This window comes from Macrobrachium nipponense, chromosome 16 (assembly GCF_015104395.2).
Source record: "Macrobrachium nipponense isolate FS-2020 chromosome 16, ASM1510439v2, whole genome shotgun sequence".
Classification (NCBI taxonomy): domain Eukaryota; kingdom Metazoa; phylum Arthropoda; class Malacostraca; order Decapoda; family Palaemonidae; genus Macrobrachium; species Macrobrachium nipponense.
Genome location: NC_087209.1, coordinates 56,762,951 through 56,778,194, shown reverse-complemented (window position 1 = coordinate 56,778,194; position 15,244 = coordinate 56,762,951). Strand labels below are relative to the sequence as shown.

The 15,244-nt window shown below is 36.8% G+C and overlaps 1 protein-coding gene across 5 annotated transcripts in view; it reads left to right on the top strand.

Annotated features, from left to right (window-relative positions):
- The window catches only part of LOC135195717 (SH2 domain-containing protein 3C-like), a 275,188-nt gene that overhangs the window by 155,144 nt on the left and 104,800 nt on the right, over positions 1–15,244 (top strand). For all 5 annotated transcript variants that reach the window (XM_064222131.1, XM_064222132.1, XM_064222133.1 and 2 more), the window contains one exon: positions 5,791–5,939. In XM_064222131.1, the coding sequence (XP_064078201.1) occupies positions 5,791–5,939 (149 nt within the window). The remainder of the gene's footprint in view (positions 1–5,790; positions 5,940–15,244) is intronic.

Below are 15,244 nucleotides of genomic sequence, written 5' to 3'. Positions count from 1 at the left end.
AGGCAGCTGGAAACTATCCTAATACATTTTGTTTTTACCTGTATTCAAGTAATTTTTTTTTTTCATCCTGTTCTTTGTTTTGCCACTGGTTGTTTTCTTGTTCTAATTTTCTCTCTCGATGTGGAACTGCATGCTGCTGTCATTTAAACCCATATATTGGCTGACTCTTCGTCTTAGAATATTCCCAAAAGTGTTTATGGTTGATACATTTCCAAAAGTGTCTAGGGCTGATAAATTCCAAAAGTGTCTAGGTTTGATACATTCCCAAAAGTGTCTCAGGTTGATAAATTCCCAAAAGTGTCTAGGGTTGATACATTCCCAAAACTGTCTTAGGTTGATAAATTCCCAAAAGTGTCTAGGGTTGATACATTCCCAAAAATGGCTAAGGTTTATAAATTCCCAAAAGTGACTAGGTTTGATACATTCCCAAAAGTGTCTAAGGTTGATAAATTCCCAAAAGTGTCTAGGGTTGATACATTCCCAAAAATGTCTTAGTGTCAAATAGGTCTAGGGTTGATACATTCCCAAAAATGTCTAAGGTTGATAAATTCCCAAAAGTGTCTAGGGATGATACATTCCCAAAAGTGTCTTAAGGTTGATAAATTCCCAAAAGGGCTTGGGATGATACATTCCCAAAAGTGTCTAAGGTTGATAAATTCCCAAAAGTGTCTAGGGATGATACATTCCCAAAAGTGTCTAAGGTTGATAAATTCCCAAAAGTGTCTAGGGATGATACATTCCCAAAAATGTCTAAGGTTGATAAATTCCCAAAAGTGTATAGGTTTGATACATTCCCAAAAATGTATAGGGCTGATAAGTTCCCAAAAGTGTCTAGGGTTGATACATTCCTAAAAATGTCTAGGGCTGATAAGTTCCCAAAAGTGTCTAGGTTTGATACATTCCCAAAAATGTCTAGGGCTGATAAGTTCTCAAAAGTGTCTAAGGTTGATACATTCCCAAAAATGTCTAGGGCTGATAAGTTCCCAAAAGTGTATAGGTGTGATACATTCCCAAAAATGTCTAGGGCTGATAAGTTCCCAAAAGTGTCTAGGGTTGATACATTCCCAAAAATGTCTAGGATTGTTACATCTCCAAAAGTCCCCAGAGTTGACTTAATACAACTGAAATATGTTTTATTTTGGTGTTTTTCTTTTGTTTGAAATCAAAGATACTCGAATTGTTTTCGATCATAAATGACATGAATATGTGAGCATTTAACATGGTCCTGATACAGCGTGAATTGGTTGATGAACGCACGCTGACGGATGTATGTGAAGGAACGTTACCAGTCAGTAGTGGAAATTTATGCAGTCATAAATTATCGCCTGGAGGTCATTATCGTAGCCTTTACAAACAAAGAGTGGAAGCCATGTTGTTGACCTGGCCTTGTTTTGTGTCTTTTATTGAGAGAGAGAGAGAGTTGTAATAGGTTGGTCTTTTGTTTGTTTATTACGTAGAAACTTTTGTCTAGATTTTAACGAAAACTTCATTCAAGATTGACCTCGTTTTTGCCAACACGTGATACGGTTTTGGAAAAATTCATGATCCTGATCAATTCTGAATTCAGTGATTTCAGTCATAGTCATTTTCCTTCATATGAAGTGAAAGTTCGATCAGTTAGGAACTAGGAATTGATTTATTTTAATCTCTCTCTCTCTCTCTCTCTCTCTCTCTCTCTCTCTCTCTCTCTCTCTCTCTCTCTCTCTCTCTGATCAATTCTGAATCCAAAACAATTTCAGTCTTAATCATTTTCTCCCATATGAAGTGGAAGTTCGGTCAATTAAGAATTGGGAATTAATTTTTTGAAGCTCTCTCTCTCTCTCTCTCTCTCACACACACACACACACACACACACACACACACATCACACACACACACACACACACACACTGATCAATTCTGAATTCAAAGTGATTTCAGTCTTAACCATTTTCTTCCATTATAGTGAAAGTGGTCAAATAGGAATTAGGAATAGATTATTTAAATTATTTTTTTTTAATCTCTCTCTCTCTCTTCTCTCTCTCTCTCTCTCTCTCTCTCTCTCTCTCTCGGATGTCAAATTTAGGACAATTAGGAATTAGGAATTGAATTTTTTAAGCACAGACCATTGTCAGGCTAAATATTTCACCGCCGTAGAAAGTGAAAGTTCCAAAAATAAGGGAAAAAAATAAAATAAAAAATAAAAAATCTAGTTTCACGTTCGCCCACATCAACTGATTAGTACAAAACGCCTTAATTAAATCCCGTGCAAATGGAGTACTGTCTGCTATCTCGTGGCGATATGCGATAAGAAAAAAAATCCCAAATTAGGAAATTTTTTTAATCAGGTTTTTTTTTTCTTTTTTATACCCACCCAAAGGTCACACCCAGAACATGAACGTTTACATGGGTTGAATTAACTACTACTACTACCACCACCACTACTACTACTAGTACTGTTGTCCAATTAAGAGCCCGTTTGTCTTCTTCTTTGTCTTGTTTTTATTTCGGCTTTCTTTTATATATTTTCCTTTTCATTTCCTTTTTTATTTTTGCCTTTTTATTTGTTCGTTTTGTTTTTATTTCCATTATTTCTTTTTTTCTTTTTCTTTTTGTCTATTCTGTTTTCGTTCCCCTTTTTTCTTTTTCTGTTATTATTTTTCTTATTTTCTCTTTTTTATTGTTTTTTTATTTATTATAGTATTCGATTTTTTTTTTTCCATTTCTTATATTTCATTTGTTCTTATTTTCCTTTATTTTTATTTTTTTCTGTTTGGTCAATTTTTATATTTTATTTTTTATTTTCCTTTCTTATTTTCGATTTTTATTTTTGCTTCGTATTTTTCTATTTTAATTTATTTATTTATTTATTTATTTATTTATTTTATTTGTTTCCTTTTTTTTTTTTTTTTTAGTCTTTATCGGTAGACCTGACACAGGTGAGAACAGTGGAAGGTGACGCCTCCAAAGCCAGGTTAATTAGGCGTCACGGAGGCTGTGTGATCTGATCTAGTCATAATCCTCTTGGTTTTGTTCAGTTAGACGTAAGGCCACGTCTTTGAAGTAGACATAATCTGCTGACATGGCAGTAAGAAAATTATTAGCCAATTAGAGAGAGAGAGAGAGAGAGAGAGTTCTGTCTGAGTACGCTTTGCACTGAAAGCCATGAAATCCGGAAGGAAAGGAATGATGAAACTCCCCTTGTTACGAGCGTGATTCGAACCTATACTAGTTTGGGGGGAAAAAAATTGAAGACGTGGTTCGGAAGTCACGTAAGGCCGTTGGTCCTGTTGCTGAATAACCACTGGTGCCATGCAACGTAAAAACACCATACAAACAAACTAAAACAAACACACAAAATATTAGTTCAAAGAACAACGTTAGAGAGCCAACCCACTCCACCATACAGAGGATAGAGGATTACAAATTTTAATAACTTCTGCTACAGAAAAGACCCAAATAAAAAAATACACACTTACGTTTATTTGTATGTATATTATATACATTTTTATAATATGTTTCTGTGGGCGTTTGCGATCTATTGAATTGCTTCAACAATATCTAGAGATAAAGATTACATATTTGTACTGCCCAACTCGTCAGCGACCCCTAATTGTGGTACAGTTTATCTCTATAGTAATAACTCCATGATTGCATCCTCGCTGGAACAATTTCACTTTCTGTCATTGCCCACTTTCTCTTCCTTTCACCTCATCTTTTTTTCTTTCATCTCTGAATCTCGTCTCGCTTCACCTCTTTTCTCACTCATTTCACTCAATATCTGCCCCTCTCTCTCTCTCTCTCTCTCTCTCTCTCTCTCTCTCTCTCTCTCTCTCTCTCTCTCTCTCTCTCTCATTTCGTGTTCCTCTCGTTTATGAAGCCCGAGTGTTGTCTTTTCACGCCTGAGTGAGTTTTTGACATTTACGACTTTCTGTTTGGGATTTTGCTTTCAGTGTTTTCATCCGTTTTAGCCTCCCTGGAGGGGACCTTTTGGAGAGTGGAACCGTAGCACTCTAATTCTTGACCCTGCAGAAGGCATTTTGGAGGCGTGGGGGAACTGTGGAACTCAAATTCGTCCAAGATCATCTTCTTTTCCCGTTTCTGTCGTGGTGGCAGGAAGAACAGTGTCGCAGTTATGAATACTTTGGCATTGTAAATATTTATTGACCATCACATAAGTAATAGACCATAACACTTAAGTTCTTTGCAGCGTCCTTTCTGCCCATAACTGCAACAACTTTCATTCCTTTTACTGTACCTCCGTTCATATCCTCTTACTTTCATCTTACTCTCCTCAACCGTCTCCTAACTATTGATTCATAGCGTAATTGTAAGGTTTTTCTCCTGTTACACTTTTAAAATCATCTATAAAGTCAATTTCCCTTCCTTCCAGCGTTGAAGGATCTCATATGTCCCAGCGCGTGGCTTTTGGCCTAAATTCTATATCATATATAATATCCTCCATTTTTACAGTGAAATTATGATTTAGAAAACTAACCTAGTTGTCTAGTAAGAATATACTTGATTCTAAATCAAATGTCAGTTTCTTAACGTCCACCATTTTTCAATGTTAAATTACCTTCTGTTTCTTTCTATTGAACACCATCATATTCTTTGAACTCTTCAATTTCAAGTCAGTGGCCCCTGTGGTGGACTTGTTCTATATGAATAGGTTTCATCTGAATAATAATAATGGTAACGTGTTTTTTTTTACGAGGTAGATTAAATATTCCTTTTTAATTTATGCTTATTTTTGTCTGTCTTGTATACTTCTGGTCTGAGCTAGTCAAGGGCACTAGGGTGTCAGCCCCATTGACCTTTGCTGTAATGAAAATCTCTCTCTCTCTCTCTCTCTCTCTCTCTCTCTCTCTCTCTCTCTCTCTCTCTCTCTCTCTCTCTAGAGAGGGTCTAGAAATGGGTTTTTATTTGGCAGATGGAGATTTTTACGTGTCACCTTCTACACTGGAGAAACTTTTCAGCTCAGATAACATACCAACATTTGACACTTTATGGTCCCTACAGACAGGGTTACAAAAGGTACTTAACTAGAGAAGTTGGTCATAGTAGATGACATTCTCATGTTGGCAGAATGCTTAGGTATCTCGTTTTTTTCACCGAGAAGAAATTCTCGTGTTCTGTCAATCTGCTTAGAAATAAATTTCTGTCAGAGAAATTTTTTTTTTTTTTTTTTTTTTTTACTGCTTTTAATGACTGAAGAAGGATTGCAGTAAATGCAAGTGAAAGTTATTTTCTTCATTGAGTTTTTCCTTCGTTTTCAGGTAGACCGTTCCATCTACCACTTTGTTACTTTTCTTTGCAGGTCTTTAGTGACAACAATTAGCTATTACTTTTATTTTGTTTGTAGGACTTTGTGAACACACAAAGGATTTTATTTTGTTTGTAGGACTTTGTGAACACACTTAACCATTACTTTTGTTAGTAGGACTTAGTGACAACACTTAACCATTACTTTTGCTTGTAAGACTTAGTGACATCACTTAATCATTACTTTTCTTAGCTGTTACGTTTGTTTGCAGGCGAACCATTGGTGCCAACCCTTAGCTGTTACGTTTGTTTGCAGGCGAACCATTGGTGCCAACCCTTAGCTGTTACTTTTGTTTGCACGTGAACCATTAGTGCCAACCCTTAGATGTTACTTTTATTTGCAGGTGAACCATGAGAAGCAACCCTTAGCTAATATTATTGCTGGAGAATAAGCAATTGAGGCAACCCTTTGCCATATGACATTTGTTTGGAGCTGGGGGCGGACCATTGATGGCAAATATTAATAATGATGTGTTCTTATTGCAGGTGGCTCGTTGGTGGCAACCCTGCGACGCGGAGCCTCCCTCCGAAGGATGTCATGGATGCCCAGGCCCCACCTGGACTGCAGGACGTGGCTCACGGCCCTCGACCTCCCTGCTTACATCCCCTGCTTCGCCAAGTTCGGCGGCGTCGAGGTCAGTAGTAGTCCGCGAGTGTCTGCGATTGTATAGTTGCTTGGGAGTCGTTTATCATTTGCATCAATAAATTCTAGTGTTTTCGCTTACTCGGGGGGTAAGCCTTAGCCTACAAACTACTTTGTTATTGCTGTTGTTGTTGTTTGGGGGTCGGGGGGAGGGGTGGTAGGGAAGCCTAAAAAATGTCTGAAAAAAGGTGCGAGTCATTCATTGATCAATTGCATCAATGAATTTTGCGTTTTCGCTTACTCGGGGAGTAAGCCAAAGCCTACAAACTCCTCTGTTGTTGTTGTTGTTGGGTTGGGGGTTGGGAGTGGTATGGTTAGGGGAGCCTAAAAATGTCTGACAAAAAGGTGCGTGAGAGACAGATGGAGAGAATGTCAAAAAAAAAATGAAAGGGAGAGAGAGAGAGAGACTTCGAACTGACAGGCATCAAAACACGAACCCGCCCCCCACCTACCCCAAGGACTCCTGACTCCACAGGGGTGAAATCATTCATGAGACGAGAACATCAAAGCAGCAATGTGTGGAATGTTGCTTAGGAGACCCGTTCGATAATTTATTTCCCCTCCCCTTTCACCACGTGAACTCAGGTTCCCCGTAATCGCTCGTTATCTTGTGTACTTCCCGAAGGGTTTTGATTGAAAGCTAATCAGTTCGACCGAAGCTCGGAACATGGAGGGTAATGTTTCTCATTCATTTGCATAAATTTTCGTTTTTTTTCTTTGTTTTTGGTATTGTCTCCTCTTATTCATCTCCTTTCTTCTCTTCCCAAACAAGGGAGGGAAAACATCTAAAACAGTTGAAGAAATAAACCCAAATCCGTGAGGATAAGTATGTTCAAAACATACAAGAAATTAACCCACAACAGGGATAATAATAAGGAAGTTCAAACCATACAAGAAATGAACCCACAACAGGGATGATAATGAAGGAAGTTCAAACCACACAATAAATGAACCCACAACAGGGATAATAATAAGGAAGTTCAAACCATACAAGAAATTAACCCAAAACAAAAGAAAAAACATAAAAAAAAAAAACACCTCACGCTTCAGTTGACATGCTTAAGCGACTGCGCCAGTATACGCAGTTACGACAGCGCCGAGGTGAACACCCATTAAATTTGCATATTTGAACGATGACGTCAGCCGTTTTAACGACCGTTCCCCTTGATAAGTCGTATCGTTAGTTTAAGTACATGGATCCTGTTTATTAAGAGTTGGTGGTTATGTAATAGATATCATTATTATTATTATTTGAGCGGGTTTTATCGTTTATGGGTTATTTGTACATAGCCATGAGCTAAATATCTTTATAAAACTCTCTCTCTCTCTCTCTCTCTCTCTCTCTCTCTCTCTCTCTCTCTCTCTTTTGTTGGTATTCTCTCCCTCTCACCCTCAGTATTTGACTCTCTCTCTCTCCCTCTCTCTTGGTATTCTCTTCCTCTCACCCACAGTATTTGTCTCTCTCGCTCTCTCTCTCTCTCTCTCTGTTGTCGGTATTCTCTCCCTCTCACCCACAGTATTTGACTCTCTCTCTCTCTCTCTCTGTTGTTGGTATTCTCTCCCTCTCACCCACAGTATTTGACTCTCTCTCTCTCTCTCTCTCTCTCTCTCTCTCTCTCTCTCTCTCTGTTTTTGGCATTCTCTCCCTCTCATACACTGAAATCTCTCTCTCTCTCTCGTAGTAGCCATCTTGCTTGGTGAGACGTACCCGCGTGAAGTCAGATTAATCAACAGATATCACAAGTTTAACATACGACTAGAATTTGAGAAATATCTAGAAGTGTTCGTGAACTATCGGTGATAAGATTAGTGTGAAAATAGTAGGATAAAGCGTCTTCTAAGTTAGTTTAACAAGTGTAATACTGAAATCAGAACAAGATGGCAGTAAGTTCCAACTGCGGGAAAAGGTGGCGTAATTTAGCTTGCTTGGCAGATTCGCAATACGATGAGGTAGCAGGAAGGGAACTGGCATTTCTCATCTATGAAATCAGCAACAGTCCTAACCAAAAAGATACAAAAGCATTCATAGATATATTAGAAGGATATAATCCTTCAAACTGGAACAAATCTAATGAAAACATCTTGAAAATAATTGAAGAAGTTCCAAATAAAATCCAAGTGGTCAAGAGACTCATAAAGAAAATATACATAAACCAACATATTCCGACAAAGAAAATGAATAAGGTGAATCTTGTGAATATCCTAATTGATGCATTAGGAAAAAGAATGCCAAAAGCATGCAAACTGTGTAAGGTTTGGTATAGCATAGTCAATCCACAAAACCTAATCAGAAAATGTGCTGCATGCAACATTCCGACCCATCCACAGTGTGCTGAGGTAATGCAAGATTTGAGAAAAGATACAAGAATTTTTTGTTCAACATGTCTATCATGGATAGACAATGTTATTAAATCAAGATTGAATGTACAAATAGTTGAGGATGAAGAAGAAAGGAAGAATAGAAGAAGAAGGAAGAAAAGGAAGAAAAGAAGAAGAGGAAAACGGAAGAGAAGTAAACAAAAATGAAATGACAGAAAAAAATAAGGAAAACAAAGAACAAGATAAAAGTATGGATGCAGAGATACTCATTGATACTACATATGAGGCAATAAAACAGCATACCTACGAAGAAATAAATTACGATATGACAACAGAAAAGCAAATCCCGAAGAGGCTCTACCCAGATCTACACAATGACGGGAAAGAGGAAAAAATAGACAAGAAAGACAAAATCTGCAACCTTTTGAAAAGAGGGAATTGCAGATTTGGAGAAAGATGTTACTACAAACATCCTAAGGTATGTCAAAACTATGAAATATATGGTAAATGTGCATACTTAGATGGTTATGGGGATGATTGCAGAGATCTGCATCCAAAAATATGTAAAAACCTAAAAGAAGGAAAAGGATGTAAGTTCGACAAAAAAATGCAAATATATGCACCCTGTAGCCATGAATCATAATCAAATAAATAACCAACCAAGTAATAAAATCCAAAATAAGAAAGAAACAAATAAAGAGAGAAATCAAGAATATCAGGTAAAAGAGAAAAGCAAACCACCAAGAGATATGCAGAGGTGTCAGCAAAAAATTTCAAAGCATCAGCTCCGAAATTCTACTCAAGAGATAATAACTGTATTTATGATGCAAGAGGATATTGCAGATACGGAGAAAATTGCATATTCAGACACTAAATAAATAATGATGAAGGAAGATCAATCATTATAGAAAAGTTGGATTTTTTAATGTCAGAATTTCTGGAAATGAAAAAAAGAACAACATACCAGAACAGGAAAGAGACATGGGAAAATCCTTATTACTACCAATATTAAATGAAGGAGAAAATACGCAAACCATCATAGTGATGAATGCGCAGGGTTTAGTTACGAGTAACTCAAAAAGAAAAATAGAGTACTTAGAAGAACTAAACCCAAAATGAAAAGAAAATAGATATAATGAATATAAGTGAAACCTGGTATTCCCAAGAGACTGGGAATGATGATCAAATAAAAGGGTTCCAAACTTATAGATCAGATAGAAAAAATAGGAATCAAGGGGGAACCGCAATATATGGGAAAGACAAAAAACAAGGAAAAATATATGAGAAATATAGTAACTCAGAATGTGAACTAATAGCGGTAGAATTTGAATCTGAAAAATTGATGAACATAGTAATATATAGACCTCCTAATACTAAAGAGTTTGACTTAATAATAGAAAAATTGGATGATATATGTAGAAATCACAAGGACTGGACTATTCTCCTATCTGGTGACTTCAACTTTCCTTTCGTAGAATGGAAAGAACGAATAGGAGACTGTGGTTGTACTTATACATATAAAAAAGAGAGTAATAGTAGTGCAGAAGATAAGAGGCAATTTGAAAAGCTATTAGATATGCTACTAGAATACAACATTCAACAAATAAATCACCTGCCAACAAGAAAGGAAAATACTTTAGACCTAGTATTTGTGAACGAGATGAATTATGTTAAAGAAATAATAGTTTATAATGCGAGTATTTCAGATCATAATGTCATAGAATTAACAGTTCATTCCAAAGCAAGTGAAAATAGAGATAAGCAAGAAATGAAAAAGTGGGAAGGATATGGAAAATACAACTTCTACAGTAAAAATATAAAATGGTCAGAAATTAATGAAGAATTAAACAAAGATTGGGATAACATTTTCGTAAGTGATTGACATAAGGGTAAATACGGAGATATTATATAAAATATTGGAGAAAATAGTGGATAAATATATACCGAAGAAGAAAAGTAAACATCATTCATGCATACCAAGAGACAGAAGGATCTTGTTCCAGAAAATCAGAAAGTGGAAAAAAGGTCTTGCAAAAGAAAAAAATGCATGGAAAGTTATAGAACTAAAAAGTAAGATAGAAAATGCAGAACAAAAGATTATACAATCAAAAGAAAATGAAAAACGGGACTTGGAAGAAAAAACCCTATTAAATATCAAGCAAAACCCAAACTATTATATCATCATGCGAAGAAGATGAATAAAGGAAGAATAGAAATAGGCCCTCTGAGAATTGAAGGGAGATTAACGAATGAAAAAAAGGAAATTTGCAACATACTGGCAGAACGATATAAGAGAGAATTCACCCCTAGAATAGATAATGAAGATAATGATATAGAAGTAAGGGACGAAAATAGTGAATATTTAGCTGACATAGAAATTAATGAAGCTGATATTGTGCAGGCAATTAATGAAATTAAAAATGGAGCTGCTGCAGGGCCGGATGGAGTCCCTGCTATCTTGTTAAAGAAAGTAGTTCATTCTATCGCAAAGCCACTTGCAATATTATTAAGACAAAGTGTAGATACAGGCAAGATTTATGATGAGCACAAATTAGCATATATCACCCCTACTTTCAAAAGTGGATCAAGACTAGAGGCAAGTAATTATAGGCCTGTGAGTCTAACATCACATATTATGAAAGTGTATGAAAGGGTAATGAAGAAAAATATTATGAAACATTTAATAAAAAATAATTTGTTTAATATAGGACAACACGGTTTCGTACCCGGAAAAAGTACACAAACCCAACTGTTAGTCCACCGTGAGAACATATTCAAAAATATGAAAAGCGAAATGAAACAGAGATGTGGTTTATCTAGACTTTGCAAAAGCTTTTGACAAAGTAGACCATAATATATTAGCAAAGAAAATTAGAAAACACAATATCGTAGATAAAGTAGAAGATGGTTAAAAGAATTTTTACACAACAGAAAACAGATAGTTATTGCAAACGATGAGAAATCGGATGAAACCAAGGTAATATCCGGTGTGCCACAAGGTACGGTGCTAGCTGCAATATTGTTTGTTATTATGATGAAGACATAGACAGTAATGTTAAGGATTCGGTAGTGAGTAGTTTCGCTGATGACACAAGAATAAGTAGAGAAATTACTTGTGATGAAGATAGGAACGCTCTACAAAGAGACCTTAACAAAGTATATGATTGGGCAGAGGTAAATAGGATGGTATTTAACTCTGATAAATTTGAATCAATAAATTATGGAGACAGAGAAGGAAAGCTATATGCATATAGGGGACCTAATAATGAGACAATCACAAATAAGGAAGCAGTTAAAGACCTTGGTGTGATGATGAATAGGAACATGTTATGCAATGATCAAATAGCCATTCTGTTGGCAAAATGTAAAGCAAAAATGGGAATGTTGTTACGGCACTTCAAAACAAGAAAAGCTGAACACATGATTATGCTTTATAAAACATATGTTCGTAGTCCACTTGAATATTGCAATATGATATGGTACCCACACTATCAAAAGGATATTGCACAAATAGAGAGTGTCAACAGGTCCTTTACAGCTAGAATAGAAGAAGTTAAGGACCTAGACTACTGGGAAAGACTACAATCCTTAAAATTATATAGTCTAGAAAGGAGAAGAGAACGCTACATGATAATTCAGGCATGGAAACAGATAGAAGGAATAACAGAAAATATCATGGAACTAAAAATATCAGAAAGAGCAAGCAGAGGTAGATTAATAGTGCCCAAAACTATACCAGGAAAAATAAGGAAAGCACACAGAACATTAATCCACTACGCACCAGCATCGATAATGCAGCGTCTATTCAATGCGTTGCCAGCTCATCTGAGGAATATATCAGGAGTGAGCGTAGATGTGTTTAAGAATAAGCTCGACAAATATCTAAACTGCATCCCAGACCATCCAAGATTGGAAGATGCAAAATATACGGAAGATGTACTAGCAACTCTCTGGTAGACATTAGAGGCGCCTCACACTGAGGGACCTGGGGCAACCGAACGAAGTGTAAGGTCTGTAAGGTAAGGTCTCTCTCTCTCTCTCTCTCTCTCTCTCTCTCTCTCTCAAGCAGTTTTTCCCATCCCAACCAGTCTGTTTAGGAGATACTAATTATAATATAAAACCCCTATGATATCCTAAACTCCTTTTTACAATAACACTGAATGAGTATCTTAAGTAAGAACATTCAGTTTCTCCTGAAGAAGTCAATCCTAAGTAAATCCATCCTTCACTCCCAAATAATCGAGTGAAATCCTATTTGAGAGCAAAGGAAGTCAGTCGTCAGTCATTTGCGGCGGAATTTCCTCAGCGGTGTCGTCACGAAATCTTCTCATCGAGGTACTTCTCTCATCAGGAGTGTTTGTGGAGAGAGAGAGAGAGATGTGTCTTTTGCTGTGTAGGTCGGGGCTGGATTCTATAGGAGGAGGAGGAGGAGGAGCCGTGGTTACAGTATATAGATAGACGGAGGTCGACCTTAACTTGAGTCTTTGTACTCGTAGTAGGATTCTCTGGTTGTTAATCTCTCTCTCTCTCTCTCTCTCTCTCTCTCTCTCTCTCTCTCTCTCTCTCTCTAACAGTTTTTTACATTTTTTCTCTATCTATACGTGTGTATATATATATATATATATATATATATATATAGATATAATATATATATATATATATATATGTATTTATGTATGTATATTTAATGTACGTATGGATAGAGAAAAAAATTTAAAAAACTGTTAGAGAGAAAATATATATATATATATATATATATATATATATATATATATATATATATATATATATATATATATATATATGGGTGTGTGTGTGTGTTTTAAGCACGCGCAGATTGCAACAGAATTAAATCCAGTATTCACGCGATAGAATGAAGCCCACTTATTTCCCCACTTGTGCCCACGCCTCTCCCCCTTCCCCCCCACCCACATTTCCCAGTATGTTTCCCCTTCACAGCAAAGCCGTATATAATATAATTGATCCCTTTGGGCTTAAGTCCTTAACCCTTGAGTGCCGGTGTTACGATTTAGAAATTCTCTCTCTCTCTCTCTCTCTCTTCTCTCTCTCTCTCTCTCTCTCTCTCTATTGAGATTTATTTACTGAGGTGTCCTAAGCTTTTCCCCTCGGTCTGTGCCTTTTAAGAGGTGGGGGTGGGTGCCGGGAGGGGTGGATAAAAGGTGTGTGAAAAGAAAGATATGGGATTAGCCAGGGGGGAACAAAGTGTCTCTATGTTGAGGGGAGATGTTTGTGAAAACTCTCTCTCTCTCTCTCTCTCTCTCTCTCTCTACAGATTCAGCCACCGCTCAAAATCCGTCCTAATTCCCGATGATCAGTTTCAATCGCTCAGGAGACTTTATGTAATGTGAATGATTCCCCTCAGGGAGAGCTGTTGCGTCTAGCTATATTAGGCCTTACGACAGGCTGTGATGAATTAGAAAAGGCCTTTTCTCCGGTATATTAACTCCTGTAGAGGAGATAGTAGATGGAGGAGGAGGAGGAGGACTTCATCTTGTCTCCTGTAGAGGAGATGGCAGATGGAGGAGGAGGAGGAGGACTTCTTAACTCCTGTAGAGGTGATAGTAGATGGAGGAGGAGGACGATGAGGATTTCTTGTCTCCTGTAGAGGAGATGGTAGATGGAGGAGGAGGATGACTTCTCCTTGACTCCTGTAGAGGTGATAGTAGAGGAGGAGGAGGAGGAGACCTCTTCTTGTCTCCTGTAGAGGTGATTGTAGATGGAGGAGGAGGACTTCTTGACTCCTGTAGAAGAGATAGTCGATGGAGGAGGCGGAGGAGAGGAGGAGGACGACTTAACTCATGTAGAAGAGATAGCACATGGAGGAGGAGGAGAAGGAGGAGGACTTTTTCTTGACACCTGTAGAAGAGAGAGCACGATGAGGAGAAAATATTAGAGTGGTAAAACTTGACTTTCTTTTTAAAAGTGAATCGTATTTTCGCAATTTAGAGAAAGATGATTTGAACCTTTGTCACTCGCAACATGGAAGGAACGAGAAGAAGAAGAAGAAGAAGAAAAGAAAAGAAAAGAACTTGGAGGAGGGAAGTGGAAGATGAAACCTCTTGGATGCAGTATTTTGGGCGTTCCTCAGTCAACACCCTCCCCTGGGGCGTTCTGGGAATCGTTAGATGGGTTGGGGGGAGGGGGTGGGCATCGCCTCTACTTTTTGGGCCTTATCATTGGTAGGGGGAGGGAGGGAGGGGCTATATAATGGTATCTTGGTGTTCGACCATGAATTCATTCTCATTCAGCTGATTTTATATATAAATGTGTATATATATATATTTATATTATATATAGATATAGTAATATATATTATGTGTGTGTGTGTGTGTGGTGTGGGTGTGTGTGTGTATGTATGTATAATATATGAGTGATTTCTGTTAATTAATTGTTTGCATACTGTGATTATTGTTATGTTATTTTCGTCTCATTATTATATTATTATTATTTATTCACCAATCTATATATATATCAAATATATGTATGTGTGTGTGTGTGTGTGTGTGTGTGTGTGTGTGATGTAGTGGTATAATATGAGTGATTTCGTTATTATTGTTTAGCATCTGTGATTATTGTTAATGTTATTTATCGTCTCATTATTATTATTATTATTATTATTTTTTATTATTATTATTGTTGTTGTTGTTGTTGTTGTTGTTGTTATTTGCACTGACTATTATTATTGTTGAATATTGTTGTTATTTATCTTTTTAATAGGGAAAACTCTCTATCACGAGAGTATATATAAAGTTCTAAAGGGTCCACAATAATACAAAGTGTAAAAAGTCCGTGTATAATTTTGAAGACTTTACAGAAAGCTTTCGAACCCTTCCCTGGGTTCATCTTCAGTCAAAAAAAAAAAAGGGGGGGGGTTCGAAAGCTTTCTGTAAAGTCTTCAAAATTATACACGGACTTTTTACACTTTGTATTATTGTGGACCCTTTAGAACTTTATCTT